General features: G+C 46.0%; 1 protein-coding gene across 6 annotated transcripts in view; it reads left to right on the forward strand.

The window, feature by feature from the left end:
- PHF12 (PHD finger protein 12) overlaps positions 1-18,688 on the forward strand; it is a 41,645-nt gene that overhangs the window by 20,917 nt on the left and 2,040 nt on the right. For all 6 annotated transcript variants that reach the window (XR_012799787.1, XM_075589233.1, XM_075589235.1 and 3 more), the window contains 11 exons: positions 768-1,155; positions 1,755-1,875; positions 3,070-3,202; positions 4,705-4,869; positions 5,664-5,822; positions 6,353-7,100; positions 11,690-11,818; positions 12,546-12,689; positions 13,042-13,143; positions 15,940-16,022; positions 17,511-17,649. Coding sequence is in view for 5 of the 6 variants with exons in the window: in XM_075589233.1 (XP_075445348.1) it covers positions 768-1,155; positions 1,755-1,875; positions 3,070-3,202; positions 4,705-4,869; positions 5,664-5,822; positions 6,353-7,100; positions 11,690-11,818; positions 12,546-12,689; positions 13,042-13,143; positions 15,940-16,022; positions 17,511-17,649 (2,311 nt within the window). In the remaining variant the exon portion in view is untranslated. The remainder of the gene's footprint in view (positions 1-767; positions 1,156-1,754; positions 1,876-3,069; positions 3,203-4,704; positions 4,870-5,663; positions 5,823-6,352; positions 7,101-11,689; positions 11,819-12,545; positions 12,690-13,041; positions 13,144-15,939; positions 16,023-17,510; positions 17,650-18,688) is intronic.

The raw sequence follows: 18,688 nt of genomic DNA on the forward strand, positions 1-18,688 counted from the left end.
CAACCTAGGAAAGATGCATTGTAGCCATAAACCCTAAATTGTAGAGCCCAGTCTATATACTATTCTGAACATTATGGACACGCCCCTTTTCCCATTGCGTTTAGGATGAGGTAACGTGGAAATAACCCAATGGAATGACTACTGTATAGATGGGATGGATAGGCATATCCTTCTAACTTTATTCATGTAATTTATATAACGTCCATTTCATGGCTGTAGCGATTACAGCTCTTTGCAGAATGGCAACAAATGGTACCTGGTTGATTATATTCTGGTCATTAAAAAGCAATAGTCAAGCACACCATAGGATGCTAGGATGACTGCAAAAAAAAGGTCCTTTTAATGATTTAAAGAACTCCTATTGAACGGTTTCATTTTTGGTGTGCTTGACTTTTTTTTTTTTTTTGATGACTAATGTATCTTGACCAGATCTTTTTGTCTTTGCACCCATCTGTATTGCCCATTACCTTTTCAGACTCCAGTTAGGGGAATCCAAAGCTTCTGACTGAGTGCTTTTTGCTAATAGTGCTGATATTGTGGTCCATTTTGTGTCAGTCCGACTGCACAACAAATGTCAAAATCTTTGTATGCTCAGCCTAACATGTCGACACTCACCAGGCCAATCAAAGTCCTGACTCGTTTTTGTGGGTACAATCCAGGTGTTTCAGTCGTGGAAGGCTGAGCCCTGCGAGTAGCAATGTTTTCAGATTAACCTGCAACTCAAGTCACACAAAGCCAATTTTAAGTATTTAATTCCCTTCGTGCAGAAACGTGAGCGTAAGAAGGAGCTGGGCCAGGTGAATGGTCTGTTTGACAGATATGGTAGAAGAACGGTGTCACCTACCAGCGACACGGATTTCTCCGAGCGAGCTGCCAGCAGCTACCGGGCCTTTGCACAAGCCAGGATGCTGGAGAGGCGAGTCAGCCGCCCGGGCACCCCTACATCTAGCGCCAGCACTGATACGCCCACGTCTGAGCAGAACGACATGGACGAGGACATGATCGACGTGGATGATGAGCCCCCCACTCTGGAGTCAGAGTATGGCCATTCTCTGCTCAAGAGACCCTTCCAGCTGCTCATAGCGGCTGCCATGGAGCGGAATCCTACCCAATTTCAGCTGCCCAATGAACTCACCTGCACCACAGCACTTCCAGGTCAGTGGAAAGGCTTTCCCAGGAGAGCACAGATCAATTAAGTAAGCCATGATGCCGGGATGAGGTTAATAACCTTTCATTTCCGTGCTACAACACACCGCGAACTTAACAGACAGTTTTTTGTCTCAGTTAAAATTTCAATGAACATTCAATTGCTTCCCTGGTGCACAAAGTTAAAAGCGCAAACTTAATAAATCTGGCAATATTTGCATAGATGTCTTTGAATATTCTTTTGCCTACATATATTTACCCTGTTGCTTCGCCTGCAATTGAGCACCTGGTTTAGAATGTATTTTTTGGTGGGGGAGGGGTGGTTTAAACAAACATATTTCCTGGATGCTCATGCTTTCACACAAGCTGGTCTTCCTTTCGTGCCATTCTTATTATTATGTAAGTGGAACATTGCACATATGGTACTTTTACTTCAGCAACAACTCTCAGACCGCGTCTAGGCTTCTGTTTGTGCTTGGGAAGATTTCAGGTCCATTCATGTTGAATTTGGGACCCTTAGTCTTACACTGTGCTTGAATGCAAAGGTCACCTTTTGGTTGCCTTCCAGAGCCCTTCACAAGCAGCCCATTGCCATCTCTCTCACCCAGGTACCAGCAAGCGACGGCGGAAAGAGGAGATGACGGGGAAAAACGCCAAGAAAGCACAGCACGAGTTGGATCACAATGGCCTGGTCCCTTTACCAGTCAAAGTCTGCTTCACCTGTAGCAGGTGAGGGCTGTACATGGTGCAGAGACCTAACGTTTTGTTCTTGTCTGAGAGAAGCACGAGGGGTCAGGTTGCTGGAATAGCAACATGCGAAACGTCATGCACAGAAGAACACCAACACATTAGAATAATGATTGTGTGCACAGTGTATGTTTCAGGGATATATGTTCAGTGGTTTGCAGCAGTGTTCACCCCTGGTACATTTTTCACATTTTCTTGGCACCTGTGCGTACTCGACGATGCGTTCAAATAAGACAACATGTAGAATCTACAACTACTACACCAAAGCGATACTAGTTATAGAAAATGCATACTGAATATAAAGCGGCAAGATTTACAGAGCGGACCAGATTCATTTCGGTTGCATAAGTATTAAACCCCTTTGCAACTGCAGCCCTAAATCCGCTCTGGTGCAAATGAATTGTTTGAAAGGTCACAAAATGAGTGAAATGGTTTCCGCTTGTGTGTAATCACAGTAGTTTGACATGCAGATCATTTCCCTCAGGTATGTAAAGACTTGAAGATTGCAGTCCATTGGCGATCCCCAACAAACTTATCAGCACTGGATCAATTTTCCCCCGTGAAGAATAGGCAACAATTTCACCATCCTACTGTGCAAAGCTAGTAGAGACCTATCCAAAAAGACTCGTAGCAGTAATTGCTGCAAAAAGGTGCTACTACATAGTTACAGACTTAAGGGGCTGAATACTTATGCAACCAGTAAATGTCATTTTGTAAATCTCCTTTTGTGACATTTGTAAAGGAGCTTAGAATAAAACATTTTAAAAAGTGTGTTTAAAAAAACGGTGCCCACATTATTTGAAATTCAACAAAATGTGGCATTATTGGTTGGGGCTTAATACTTCTGCAGACCACGAGCTATACCTCTATATATCCATTGTCCATGGTTTGGCGTTTCTTATGGCCTGCTTTCTCTTCAGCTGTTTGCCCCCCCCCCATGTCTGTTAAATGTGTGGGCAGAAGGATTTTTTTTGCTAGAAAGGAATACTTTGCTAGGTGAGTAGTAATGGGGGATTAAAGTGCCTTGCCAGGGTCACACTAGTGAACATCAAGTTGATACACTTGACAGTTGCGAAGACCAACGAGAGGCTTAATCTTAAGGCTGTGACTTGGCTTTCTGTTGAGTTATGACTGGGCGTGTAATACTTGTTTTTTTTTTTTAATACTTTTTTACAGGAGCTGTCGTGTGGCACCCCTCATTCAGTGCGATTACTGTCCACTCTTGTTTCACATGGACTGTTTGGATCCTCCCCTCACTGCCATGCCAACTGGTCGCTGGATGTGCCCCAACCATATTGAACACATCGTGGTGAGGAATCGCTCCACTTTTCCTCATGACTCCTAATTTAGATGTAGTTTTTTTTTTGTGTGTGTGTGTGTGTGTGTGTGTGTGTGTGTGTGTGTGTGTGTGTGTGTGTGTGTGTGTGTGTGTGTGTGTGTGTGTAATGGGCTTTGCAATACAAATGAGACAGTCGGTTGATCCTTTTTGGTGTGTTTCCCTCCCTCCTGACCCCCTGTGCAACACCATTTCTCATACTGCTCGACAGTACTCTGGCTCTTTGAGAAATTCGTTTTTCCATTCAGCAGGGACAGTTAATGTTTTCCTGTAAGTATTACCCGTGTCCCTACTGTGTCAGGGAACCAAACGGGAGAATGACCAGGAGAAGGGAAGGACACTGGAAGGGGTGAGCAGATCCTGCTCAGCACAGAGCCACCTCACACATAAGAGGGGAACTAAAAGTGACACCACTCCCATGTTTATGCACTCACATTGCACAATGCCATGAAACCTCAGAATGTAACTTATTTTGCCGCCAGGAGGGACTGCACAATTCAAAGCTTTATTACCCGAAAACACAGCTCCATAGCTTCAGATTGAAAGATCTGGAGGATGTGAATATTGCACCAGAGGAAGGGAGTTCCCCAAAACATTGTGCGTTCTCACACTCTGCTAATAAAGCAATTATTATTATAACGTCTTGTGATGAGACCTATTTTGAATAGTGCGGTAATAGAAGACTCTTTTTTTTTTTACCCCAGACCTTGAAAGATCCAGCTTCCTTATTCTGTAGTGCCCTGGATTTGTTATGCATGAAAACTCTCTTTTTACCTTAAAGGACCCTTTTGTTCTTAAAACATTTGCTTTTTCAAATTGAATTAATTGGCCAAATAGAGCAACAACAAATGTTCCCCCACAATTTTAAGTCCTTCAGTTGTGGCTCTGCCAGCTACATACTGTATCGCTGTCACTGTTCAGTTCTGTAATAAAAGATGCAGTTCTGTAGGAATGGATCATAAAGTATTTGAGTCCCTGCTAATAATGGTTTTCTTCAGATCCGTGTTAAAGCGGCAGTTCCCACCTACTTGTAGTTTTTGGTGGTGGTGTTTAATTTTTAAATCGGGACGGGAACATGGGGGGTGGTTTCTCCAAGGGAAACAAAATGGTGACGGGCCAACAGAGCTGCAACGTCATCCTACCTGTAGAATCCTTTCCATCCAAACACAGTTATCTACGTGTGGAATTGGCTCTTTCATTTCATGGTGGAGCAAGCAAAAAAATTATATATAGCAGGCATTATTTTGGGGGGCCATTTATTGTCACACCCCAGGCTCTTGGTTTCCATGATGCAGATGCCCAAATGAAAGGCTCTGTACTCTTCTGTGTGCGTGGCGGTACAGTTTGTAGCTCCTTTGGTCCCATCCTATTAAATGGGATTGGTGGTACGTTTTCTTTTTTTAAATCTGAATTCAATACACTGGATTCCCTTTTGCCTGTAAACATAAATGGGTAACATCCTGTGTCCTCCTCAGCTGAATCAGAAGACTATGACCCTGAGTAATCGGTGCCAGGTGTTTGACCGCTTCCAGGACACCATTTCGCAGCACGCGGTGAAGCTGGACTTCCTGAGCCGCATCCACAAGACACATCCCCCCAACCGCAGGGTGCTGCCGTCAGCGAGGAAGCACACGGTCAAGGTGTGTAGGGGCAGAAGGCCTTCCAAGGGAGCAATGTTTTGTCATCAGTGATAGTAATAGGGGGGGTGGGGGAATCAAACCTTGCGCAGCGTTGCGGTAATATCTATATGCTCAACAACGTGCTGGCGTTTGGTATTATTTAGGTAGAATTATTGTTTTCTTTTACATGGAGATATTTTTATTTGAATTGTTTCCTGTCCCCTGCTATCTTTACTTTCCCTGGGACATAATTGAATCACCATGACAAAAAAAAACAGGCTACCCAAGGAGAAAAAAAACCAACAACTTTGCTAAGAGGATAACTCAATAAAACGAGTAAAGGGAATCCCTTTAGCTCTACATTCAAATGAAAGAAAATAGATGGCAGACACCAAAGACTTGGATTTCAATAATATAGGGCTATCAATACACAGTACTGTTGGTTTATTCTATCTTTTCTTTAGACTTTTCATCCTTGTGAAATTCCACATGCTCCTGTTTCATCATAAGTAATGACGCACACAATGTTGCTGGGGATTTCCTAATAAATACACTGGTTAGTCCTGACCCTGCGACCTTGACTTTCTGCCGCATTCTTTGGCTATATACCGTAGCTATATATACGAGTCACAAGCTGCTTCGTAAACAAAAGCAACATGCAAAGTTTATTACAGATTTGTCATTTTTCTTTACACTTTCAAACGTACATTTGGAAAGCAGTCGAGTGATTTCAGATGTCCTGATTTGGCCCCATCGTTGGTCACTTTGCATGCCTCTGTGAGACTTGTTAACTAGCTCCCCATTCTTGTCCTTAGGTTCCTGATGCTATCAAGGCACAGTACCGATCACCCCCGCAGCTACTGGCCCCTGCAGGGATACGGGACGGCGAGCTGATCTGTAACGGGATGCCCGATGAATCGCGGAAACGCCAATTACACTCTGAGCACTTGGCTGACCAAGCAGAGCAACAAGAGGTGAGCACCTGCCGTTTTTGTAGCCTAAAAGATCCCACACTATTCCCCACTCCAAAGGCAAAGAAGGTAAGGGGAGAGGAGTGACACCACACGAGAAGTTCATTTAGCAGCAAACGCATACTGAAGTAGAGATGTATGATGCAATAAATACAAGTCCCCCATTAATTATAATTGTGAAAAATCCTTCACATTTTGGGTTGTCATTTTCAGTTGTCAAACTGTGCATTGTCAATATAATTGTACTTCAAAAAAGCAGATTGCAGCCAACATTCGCTATCAATAAATTGGCTTATAAGTCATGGGATGAGCTAGAAGTCAACATTTTGGTCCCATGAGGATCACGATTATTTGCTTCTGGCTGCTTCGCCATGTTATGTTTGCAATGTTCTCTTTTGTTTACTAAAGTTAAAGTGCCTTTACTCTTGTATGTCCTAAGCACTCCCTTGTCCCAGCTGAGGTTATGGAGGGCTTTCAATCCTCTGCATCTGGCTTTTAATTCTTTCCCTTTTTTTATTTTGGCATTTCTTCAGTGGCTCCGTAGTGTGGTTGCACTCCAGTGCAGCATATTGAAACATTTGTCTGCTAAGCAGATCCCGACGTCCTGGGGCTCGGATGATGCCGACACGTTGGACGTCAAACCGATCATCGCCCCCGACGGCTCAGTTTCCAACTCTCACCAGCACACTGATGGCAAACCCCAGCTTCCCACATCAATAGGGCTGTGCCCTGCCGGTCAGACGACGTCTTTGCAGGAAGATATTTGTGTGGTCAAGCCACCCCTCTTGACCACCTGTGGCACCTCAAACGGACCTGCCACACCAGAGTCTAAATCAAATGGGCCGCACACGTACAGTGTTAGCCCAGAGCCCACGGAACAGTTGACTGACCTTCAAAGGCTTACTGGACCAAGTACTGCCGTTTCAGTTCTTTCCCAGCGGACAGCACGGCCTCGGCCTGGCACGCCGCCCACAGCTTCCGCTCTCCCGAACCACATGGTGAAGACTGAGACTACAGCAGGGCCATCTCCATGTGCACAGCGGCTCCTTGTGCCCGCCCTCGCCCCCCCAAGCTCCTGCGTCAGCCCTGAGGCCACAAGCACTTTGTCACGAAAACACGCTCAAACGCAGCTCGGGCCCCCACTCAGCCTGCACGATTCCAGGCCCATGGGGTCTCCTCTGTCTGGCACCAGGGCACTTACACCTCCACAGGCCCTAGGCGACGGGCTGACCTCTGCGGCTCCTGGCGCGTCCAGGCTCTGTGCAGCAGCGGCTCCTGCCGGTAAGTGGTGTGGTTGGGTTGAACAGATGCCGTGTAGAAAATTAAGGGTTAAACTTGAATTGCAGCTAAACTGGCTTAGTCATAACAGGGCAAAATCCGAAGTCTTTGCTGGGGGCTGGCATGGCACCTACACATGACCGTATAGACCAGGCCTGCCGAACTGCTCCAAGGAAAAAAAATTTGGGCCGCACGGGTTAAATCATCATCATCATCATCATCATCATCATCATCTCTCCTCCAGCACCTCTCCATCATCATCATCCTCACCTCCCCCAGAACCCCTCACTATCAACCTTTATGATACTCCCCATCTATCGCTCATACCCCCATCTCTCCCCCTCACCCACACAATACCACCCTCCACATCAAAAACACAATACCCCCTCCACATCCCCCCAGCCCATTCCATGTCAGCAGCCCCCCCCCCAAGTCAGCATCCCATGTCAGCATCCCCCCCATGTCTCTCTTCCCTCAATATAACACTCTCTCCCCCTCCCCTACATCACACCCTCTCCCCCTCCCCTCAATATGACACTCTCCCCCTCCCCTCAATATGACACTCTCTCCCCCTCCACTCAATATGACACTCTCTCCCCCTCCCCTCAATATGACACTCTCTCCCCCTCCCCTCAATATGACACTCTCCCCCTCCCCTCAATATGACACTCTCCCCCTCCCCTCAATATGACACACTCTCCCCCTCCCCTAAATCACACCCTCTCCCCCTCCTCTCAATATGACTCTCTCCCCCTCCCCTCAATATGACACTCTCTCCCCCTCCCCTCAATATGACACACTCTCCCTCTCGCCTAAATCACACCCTCTCCCCCTCCTCTCAATATGACTCTCTCTCCCTCCCCTCAATATGACACTCTCCCCCTCCCCTCAATATGACACTCTTCCCCTCCCCTCAATATGGCACTCTCTCCTCCTCCCCTCAATATGACACTCTCTCTCCCTCCCCTCAATATGACTCTCTCCCTCCCCTCAATATGACACTCTCTCTCCCTCCCCTCAATATGACTCTCTCTCCCTCCCCTCAATATGACACTCTCTCCCACCCCTCAATATGACACTCTCCCCCTCCCCTCAATATGACACACTCTCCCCCTCCCCTCAATATGACACTCTCCCTCCCCTCAATATGACACTCTCTCTCTCCCCTCAATATGACACACTCTCCCCCTCCCCTCAATATGACACACTCTCCCCCTCCCCTCAATATGACACACTCTCCCCCTCCCCTCAATAATGCACACTCTCCTCCCCTCAATATGACACTCTCTCCCCCTCCCCTCAATATGACACTCTCTCCCCCTCCCCTCAATATGACACTCTCTCTCTCCTTCCCCTCAATATGACACACTCCTCCTCCCCTAAATGACACGCTCTCCCCCTCCCCTCAATATGACACTCTCTCTCCCTCACCTCAATATGACACTCTCTCTCTCCCTCCCCTCAATATGACACTCTCTCTCTCCCTCCCCTCAATATGACACTCTCTCTCTCCCTCCCCTCAATATGACACTCTCTCCCCCTCTCAATATGACACTCTCCCCCTCCCCTCAATATGACACTCTCCCCCTCCCCTCAATATGACACACTCTCCCTCTCCCCTCAATATAACACTCTCCCCCCCTCCCCTCAATATGACACTCTCTCCTCAATATGACACTCTCTCTCTCCCTCTCTTCAATATGACACTCTCCCCCTCCCCTAAATGACACTCTCTCCCCCTCCTCTCAATATGACACTCTTTCCCCCTCTCCTCAATATGACACTCTCTCCCCCCCTGCAACTCACATCATACCCCCCCTGCACCTCACATCACTTCCCCCCCCCCCTGCACCTCACATGTCAGCAGCCCCCCCCTCACATGCCAGCAGCCCACCCCCCCCTCACATGCCAGCAGCCCGCCCACCCCTCACATGCCAGCAGCTCACCCACCCCTCACATGCCAGCAGACCACCCACCCCTCACATGCCAGCAGACCACCCACCCCTCACATGCCAGCAGACCACCCCCCCCTCACATGTCAGCAGCCCACCCCCCCTCACATGTCAGCAGCCCACCCCCCCCTCACATGTCAGCAGCCCACCCCCCTTACATGTCAGCAGCCCACCCCCCTCTCACATGTCAGCAGCCCACCCCCCCCTCACATGTCAGCAGCCCACCCCACCCCTCACATGTCAGCAGCCCACCCCCCCTCACATGTCAGCAGCCCACCCTCCCTCACATGTCAGCAGCCCACTCCCTCACATGTCAGCAGCCCACTCCCTCACATGTCAGCACCCCCCCTCACATGTCAGCACCCCCCCTCACATGTCAGCACCCCCCCCATACATGTCAGCAGCCCACCCCCCACCACATGTCAGCAGCCCACCCCCCACCACATGTCAGCAGCCCACCCCCCCTCACGTCAGCAGCCCACCCCCCACCTCTGCACCAGCTCGTTTTTCACACACACCCACCCCCCACCAGCCCGTTTTTTTTTCTCTCTGTCTCTCTGTCTCTCTCTGTCTCTCTCTGTCTCTCTCTGTCTCTCTCTGTCTCTCTCTGTCTCTCTCTGTCTCTCTGTCTCTCTGTCTCTCTGTCACACACACACACACACACACACACACACACACACACACACACACACACACACACACACACACACACACACACACACACACACACACACACACACACACACACACACACACACACACACACACACACACACACCCCCCCCCCCCCCCCCCCCCCCCCTCTACCTCTTTTAGATCAGCACATCCTCTCTCCCCGGGACTAAGCCCCGCCCCCGGCATGCTCTGACCTCCCCGGCATCCTGCATCCTCCTCATGCTGCTTCTGCCCCCGCGCACTAGAAAACCCAGGGGCGTGGGGGGGGGGGGGGGCGGTGGAGGAGGGGAGGGGGATGAATCGCCGCCATTTTTTTTAAACTTTAAAAAAAAAAAAAATTATTTAATTAATTCACTGGCGCCCGTCCGGAGTCACCGCGGGCCGTATGTTGTGCAGCCCTGGTATAGACCATTTAAAATGTTACTTTAAGTTACTAATTGGCTGACCCTTCCCACTGTTCTAGTTTTTCACTTGTTCATTGGGGACCTGTTATTTAAATATTGATCCTCCAATTAAGTATGAGCAAGAGAGTGAGTATTTATATTATTATAGTTTGCCTATTTTCCGGGTGATTTCTTAAAGATCACAAACTGTGTTTTTTATATGCGATACCTTATCTTTTTAAGTGGTTTTAAAGGGCTATGCTGACAAGTTGCCTGTTCTGTTTGCCATTAGCACGGAGAGTCCTTCAATGCACTATTCCTAGCTCCAGGAACCTCACTGGTTCTAGACAGAGAGTGACCTTTTTATGTACCAGTCAAATCAAAGATGGCCACCACTGAAGTGCAATATGAAGCTACCATGTCCTGCTCTGACATTACAACTTCATTTTGCACTCTGGCAGTGAGGCTTAACAGGTAGACATATTGAGGGGGGGGAGCCTTGGTTCTGTTGTAAAATGCTTTCATTTCAACAACTAGTGATACCTGCCTGTTGGTTCACACTACCCTCTTGCACCTCTCACTTCTTTCACTGTTGTGACAACTTACCTGGTTTTGGCATCATAGCAGTGACTTGGAATGAAACCCTGTATTACCATCATTTCCTGCTTGAATCTGCGTACTGGTAAACAGTACGTCTTTCAAGTTTCCCCTTTTACACAATGGGAGCCGTGAAGGTCTCCTGGACCTCACTCTGGCTATAATCAGCTCCAGGGAACCCGCTGTTCCTGAGAGACTTATCTGTGAAGTTACCCGGTTTTGCAGGGGGCTATAAATGGGCGTCTAATCTGAAGCTGCAACCAATGACGGTGCTGTTTCCTATTGATGCATGGGCTGGAGGCCATTTTATTTACCCTTGAGGGGTTATTTAAACACCGTAACTTCGCCTGTAAATCCCTGGAGCTGAAAATAGCAAAGTTCTCGTCCTTTAAAAAAAAAAAAACGAGAATCTGGGGTGAGTAGACAAAAGGAAATTCGATACTGGGGGATATTTTAAGAACCAGGCTATTACTAGCCACTTCCAGGCTGAGATCTGCCCTGTTTAAGGTCTTTTCTAATACCAACATTAGTACATCAGTCTTTTGTTTGTGTGTGGCGCTCACATGGATGATGGATTGATTAGTAAGATATCACTGACATAAAAGGGCACATTTACTAAGAGTTGCTAGGCATTAAAGGCACTTGAGATCCCTCATAAGTAAATAAACCGTAAGGTGCCCGATGACTGACCCCTGCTGAATAAATATGGACCAATTTATTAATGGTTTTAAATCTGTTAAACATAGTTAAAAAGAAACCAAGATGATGTTCAAACATGAGTGCCTCAAACTGCAGTTATGCCAACGTCTCTACCCAAAACTAACGATCAGTGACAATGGTGTCCTTTACATGTCCTTGGGTTCTTCTGAGCGTTCCTAAGATCTCTGATCCTATGTCAGGACAGCGGTAGTCTGAACATATCGCGAGACACGTGACCCTGGTGAGGTTTTGATATGAATGCTCTGTTCATCCCCTTTCTATATAGATGGTAAAATCCGTTCTGGCACCCTGCTGCTCGATGGCGCTTCGACCGGCCCCTCCGCGTATACATTAAACTCTTCAGCTATGATGGAGCTCACCAACTCCCTCAGGACGCTGATGGACGGCAATGGAGGTGAGCGCCGCGGAGCCAATGGTTGATGATTCATTCATATGTCCAGCTCATTGGCAGTGACAGAGTTGAAAGTATTAGTGTCAAACGCCTTTTACAATAAGCAAATGCAAGAGTGTCTGACGTAAAAGTTTCCTTGAAATTTATGGCAGATCTTCTGCGTTCCAGTTAGTCTGATACGGGGACACCCTGCTATTGCGTATAAAAACTGCTACACTAACCCGGGGGTATCTCCTGCAAGTTTAAATTTCCCGCATCACGCGGGCCAATAGGACGCCGCACTGGATGACGTCACGGCTTCCTATTGGCCCGCAGAGCACGGGAGCTTTGCACAGTGGCCATTACGTGAACCCCAACTACCCTACGGAGGTTTATCTCCGGAAGCAGGGAATCTCCGAAGCTGAAATTAATGGGGTTCAGCTCCGGAGACCCCTTTCTTCAATCCTAGAAGCAGTCCCCAGATTAGCATATGTCGCTCTGACTTCGAAAACAACTACATTTAGGCAAATTCCCACCCACCCCACTATTTTATTTTCAGCCCATATGTTGTTCTGTAAAGAGCCAAACGTAACGGAGCAGTATATAAATGTAACTGGGATCTTCCAGTACTAAGGCTCGCGCAGTCCTCCAATGGGGGAAAACAATTCAAATAGAGGCGGGATTACTTGACACTTGAAAATAAACCATGTGGTTTATAGGTTTCTCTGACCCTTTTTCTGCTCTTTTGCAGAGATCCAGATAAATCTGCTGGATGAGAAGTTGGTCAAGTTCTTGGCCATGCAGAGAATTCAGGAGATCTTTTCTTCCAAAGAGCATCCTGTAGCAAGTGCCACCCGTCCTCAGCCGGCCCCTTCCCTCGGAAATCACGTGGAAGGTGAGTTAGAGAAATGTAACACATGTTTTCCCCAAAGCATTGTATGGGGTGGCGGACGCCAGTAGTCCTCAAGGGCAGCCAACAAGTCCGGTTTTCAGGTTATCCCTGCATTAGCACAGGTGGTGCAGTCTTTGACTGAGCCACCTGTGCTGAAGCAGGGATATCCTTAAAACCAGACTTGTTGGTGGCTCTTGAGGACTGGAGTTGGTCAACCCTGCTGTGGTATCAACATGAGTGTCTGCAAGAACAGTATAGACGAGGCCTGGGTTGAGAGGTTAATGTTTGTGTTGTGTGTTAGCATAACCTGCAGTGCCTTCTATCTACTCATGCAATCCATTTTGTGCTGTTACAGCCCAGAGAAAAGACGTACAGGCCAGGGCTGTTTTCTACCCGCTCATGATGGGTGTCGGAGCTCCTGTGAACATGTGTTATAGGACTCTCTACATTGGGACAGGTTAGTGTGGTTTGCTGCGATCGCTTCACATGTTCCCCACAGAGTTGGCTAACTTATCCAATAATAAATGAGTCCGGGCGTGTTTTTTCAATTTGCCTCTTTTGAAGTCTACCGTATTGCGTCAAGGATTAATGGTAACAACATGTGAGGAATCTCTGAGAGGGGCATAGTAATGTGCTGCTGTGTGCATAAACCTGACGTTTAGAGGTATTCAAATAATATTTATGTAAATGCACAATCTTTATAAACTAAACTGTCCCACGATGTGGTCAAAAAATGCAAACCATGCCGATATAATTGGCTTCCTTGGAAATGTATTCCTTTTGTTGCAGAATACAAATACATTTCTAGTTTCTTCATGACCTGTGCAGTTGAAATTGTATCTAGCACTTACTGTTCCTCCTATAAACGGTAGCATAATTGGTTTCCACAAAAGAAAAAAGTATGTAATTGTTTTGGTATTTAGTACAGCTTGCAGACAGTCTGATCACGAAAGATTAGATAAATATTATTTTTTAAATTAAGTTTAAAAAATAAATAAAATGGCGCCCACATATTTCCCAGCGTGCTACAATGGGGGTTCAGAGGGATGTAAATGACATAAACAGAATGACATACCAAGTGAGGACAAACATGCACGACAGATGCAGAAGGTAACGAGGGTCCTCCCCCTGGGAGCTTACAGTATACAGAGAATCAGGGGCAATATTGAAACAAAAGGTAAAGTGGTGGCTCGTTGTGGGTGTAGTTTTTAGTTGCATCATGAGTGGGGAAAAGGACGTATCCTAGCTATTTTTTATTTATTTCGGAGGTGGTGACAGCAGGACTTTGTGAAGGATTTAATGTAAGGAGTGAAGGCGAGGGCAGAGTCAAAGATGACCTCTAGGTAGCGAGCTTGGGGTTTGATCAGATAGTGGTGCTGGTGAGGGAGAGTTTGGGTGTAGGGGTGGCAGTGGAAGGGGGGGAAGAGTATTGGTTCTGTTTTGGGCATGTTAAGCTTCAGGTAACCGTGGGACATCCAGGAGGAGATTGCTGATAGACGAGGTGTCACTTTATTATTAAACATGCTACTGCCATTATTGGTTCACTTTGAGGAACTGTCCTAAAAAAATTAATAATAAAAAGATACAATACTCTACTAGTATTGAAATACTTTTTTTTTTTCTACTTGGAAATCATAACCTTCAGTGCTGGACGGTCCTGCCCCCTCCATGGCCACAGACCCTCCAACATTAGCAATCCCGTGATTGTTGATGTGAATGAAGAGTACGACTCTTCATGTCGTACTTTGTATGTCCTACAGGGCATTGAAGGGGTTTTTCCGATGCATGAAGGCATAACACAGATGCCGAATGCACAAGTTAAATGCCTTAAGATAACTGTGGAGCTCTACATATTTGTAAAGAAATGCAAGAATCAAAATAAAGCACATCAAATCGTTTCACGCCAAACATTTTCTTTGCTGCTCTTTTGCTAGCTCCAGAGGTTCCTGCCACACTTTAAACCACATCGTCCTCCCCTCTCAGCTTAAAAACAGACTGGCATGGATTGTACCCTTTTTGAAGAATAAAATGGTTTAAACCAGGGGTGGCCAACTCCAGTCTTCAAGGGCCGCCAACAGGCCAGGTATTTGGGATATCCCTGCTTCAGCACAGGTGGCTCTTGTTTACTTAGCCACTGATTGAGCCACCAGTGCTGGAACAGGGATATCATTAAACAATAAGCTGTTGGACTGGAGTTGGCCACCCCTGGTTTAAAGGTTCCTCCAGAATGCAAGTGGCCCGTATGGACACGTGCTCCTCATCACAGCGATAGATCAAGCTGACGGTGCGGGCCACCTTGAGCCAAATGGAAATTGATGTATTTTATTTATTTAACCCGCTGCTTTATTCAGGAATTATGAGCGGTTAAATTAAGTCTCCCCAGTGCGAGGTTACCATGGTAATATCATGCTACAGATTAAGGAAACACTACTTTTCAAAACTATGGGGAGAAGATACAAGCAATATGGTAGTTATACTTAAAAGCAGCAATCCCCCCCCCCCCCCCCCCCAGAAGCCTACTGTATATGAATTTGTTGCTGATATATAGCGATAAAAGAAATGTCAAAATACCAACAACAAAAAAATCATTAGGTCAGGGCTGCCACCATATTTTGTTTTCCTCCTGTTTTTGGCCTTAAAAAAAAGTCGCCCCTCCCCGCCTGCACTTAAAGGGGACAGACTGCTTCTGTGACAGGCACGCTGCCTTCACACCGCCTGTAGTTCTGCACCTTTAAGCCACACTGTAGCAAGGAATGGGAGGCTGGATTAGTACAGATATCCGACACGTATCCAGCGATCCGTTTTTGATTTCCAAAAATCCTCACCAGAACGGCAGCCGTGCACTGGATCTTGACTACCGTAATCCTGGCGTGGTCCAAGAGTGCTGATTTTCTCAGATTACACAGAATGTATGTGATGAACACACCTACTTAGAACTGATCTAAATGGTGAAGTAGTTTCAATTATCTTCAGTGTAACATTCTGATATCCGGCCTGAAGTTTCACGCTCGATCCAAATTGCTTGCTGTAGTCTGCACTGGGCTCTATAAAGATTTCATTGACGATAGTTAGTCCCTTTTCTGTCCTGTGTTAAAGCAGATCTGCTCCCAATGTGTCTGTTCCTGTGTTTTACCGTTGCTACTACGCCTTCTGTTTAATAGTTAGCTGTCTGGAAAATGTGCAAATTGCGCAGCCGTGGTACACTGAGAGCATCTGTTCACACTGCTTTCTCTCTCTCCTCCCCTCATTGCAGGAGCAGACATGGACGTGTGCCTTACAAATTATGGTCACTGTAACTATGTGTCTGGCAAGCATGCCTGTATATTTTACGATGAAGTGAGTATATATGCGTGTCGGTTTTTTAACTTGCAATAATCATTCTGGGTTGATTTGCTTCACCCTCAGGTTGTGCTTATCCACTTTTAGATACTGCTGTTGCAAATGTATTAACATTACGTAGGAACTTCCAAAATGTCATGTTTTTAATGCAATTTCCATTGGGAAAATCCTCCAAAAATAACTTTAGTGCATTCTCATTTGTCCTTTTTTGTGAAGTTGGCCATAGGAACAATATTTAAGTTATACACATTGGATTATTTCCTTGCTTCCTTACAGGATGTCTGTTGAGGGTTAATTAGTAGCTTGAAAGTATATTTCTCTCTCCATTGCTGGCAGTCTAGTATCCTGAAGTCATCTTGTCTGCAATATAGCACAGAAAAGTAGCAAGTCTAGGGATACACAACCCAAATATATAGAGTAGACACTCAGAGCTACTGTTATTTTCACCTTTTTGGTCAGCAGACCACAACGTTTCAGGGGGGATCTCCACCCTTTGTCAGGCGTATTATATTTAAGTTATACCACCCAGATGTTCTAACCATCTACAAAGAAAAGGGACTTAATACCATTCAGAGTCTTGACTGAGAATTGCTGCGTATTGTTTGTGTGGGAATTTACCAATTTAACAACCGCATGGGAAGAGGTGAAAACGATGGGCTGCTATTGAATCATAAATAGAGAAAAGGCTGGAGATTAAATGGGGCCTGCAGATGAATGGCAAGCCTTCCAAATAGTCCATCTGCTGAGGTGCCCAACACAACGCTCCGCATATATATAGGTGGTTAAACTGACCAATCAGAGTAGTCTTGTGGAGTAGCCTTGTAACCCTCCTTTCACAATGGAAGAGTAATTTGCAGGAGCAAGAATCGGGCAGGCCGGAATAAAGCTTCTTATCAATGTATGTGTGTGTGTAATATTTGCACACATACTTTGTATGTATACATGCAGTATATATTATAGTTATAGTTTATTTGTAAAGCGCCAGCCTATTCTGCATCTCCGTACAGTGGATTTACTGAGATTTGATGATTACATGAACTGCTTTTTATATGTAAATACAAATAAGGACAAACATTCACAGATACAAAGATAATGAGGGCCTTGCTTGTGAGAGTTTACAATCTAGAGACCTATATATCTGAGATTAGCTAACAAGCGCTAGTTCTACACCGGGCAAAAGATAAACTGCACTTGAGGATACAGCTAAGCAAAACCTTTTAAAATAAGGTCTCATATGGAGTATGTAAATATTTAGTAGTCACTTCTCCACAAGGGTTTACCATCAAAGTGATTTTATATTTCATGGGCTAGTCAGCCACTTGATCCAATAACATTGGAGCTGCCCTAATTAGTTTGTTTTCCTGCCGCTGTCTCTCATTCACAAGACTCCTCCTCTCCCGTAAGATGGCAGGCAGCCCGTCCCAAGCAGTGTGAAATTGAATGTGCACCGGTGACGACATGGTTTTATTATGCCCCTCTCACTAGAATACAAAGCATTACGAGCTGTTGAATTACAGCGAACATGGAACGACTGTTGACAACGTGCTCTATTCCTGCGACTTCTCCGAGAAGACCGTCCCTACACCTCCCAGCAGTATTGTTGCCAAAGTGCAAGGCGTAATAAGTAAGTCATGCTGTCTCTGTGCCGCTTCCCAATGATCTTAGCCTCATTTGACTTCACTTTTATGCATGTATTTTGTTTACCGTATTGAAGCACTTCCTTTAAGCAAAAAAGGCTATTGTTGGCCCCTTCAGTGCTCTATTGATGTACAGCATATGTCATACAAAGTGCCAACCTAGAGGCCATTATGATGTACACTGTACGTCATGGCTTTTTGCGCTTTTTTTTTGTAGGGGCTGTTAAGTGCTGATCACGATCTGCTCTAAAGTGGGGGACCGGACCCTCCCCCTTAATTTCTGGTCTGGCCGCCTGGCAACCCACAAACGCTCACGTGATCAGTCAGTGCCCTTTAGTCTTTGCATTGCTGCAAATATGTAATCTAATTTTTGACAATTCTTCTTTAAAGCAGCAGCCTGCCAGACTCCCTTGAAAACAAAAACTAACCAAAAAAAACTGTTGGGTTCGTTTGTCCCTTTTATGGTTTCTTGCCTTACTGACACACAAGCTGAACAAATAACTATTTGTTTTTTAATTTACACCAGCTTTATTTGCATGTATAAGCGTAGGTCAGCTGACTTCCTGTTTTAGCCTGCAGACATGTTTATTAATGGGATATATATGCATAACAGCAATATACATGCGCAATGAACCAGAATGCAACTACAAGCACGAGCTATCTGTGTGTGTATAGCTGCTTCTTTTGCTGGGTAGAAGATAGGATTTCATCTTCCAGCACACAGGAAATGTTTGCCTACAGCATCTTTTGCAGCATAGGACAATTCTAATGAATACATCCTACTGCTACTGTATACTTATGGTCAGTGGTTGACAAATCACCAAAAAATCTACTCGCCACACAAAAAAATCTACTCGCCACCTAGTACCAAACGTGTGCTGCTTGGGCCAATATTTACTCGCCCGGGGGTTAAATCCACTCGCCCGGGGCGAGCAAATGTATAGGTTTGTCGAACACTGCTTATGGTGGCAGCTGTCATTGGGTACAAGCTTAAGAAATGGGAAGGATAAAGGAAGTTCAGTTAGG

This window comes from Ascaphus truei, chromosome 3 (genome assembly GCF_040206685.1).
Source record: "Ascaphus truei isolate aAscTru1 chromosome 3, aAscTru1.hap1, whole genome shotgun sequence".
NCBI classification, from domain to species: Eukaryota; Metazoa; Chordata; class Amphibia; order Anura; family Ascaphidae; genus Ascaphus; species Ascaphus truei.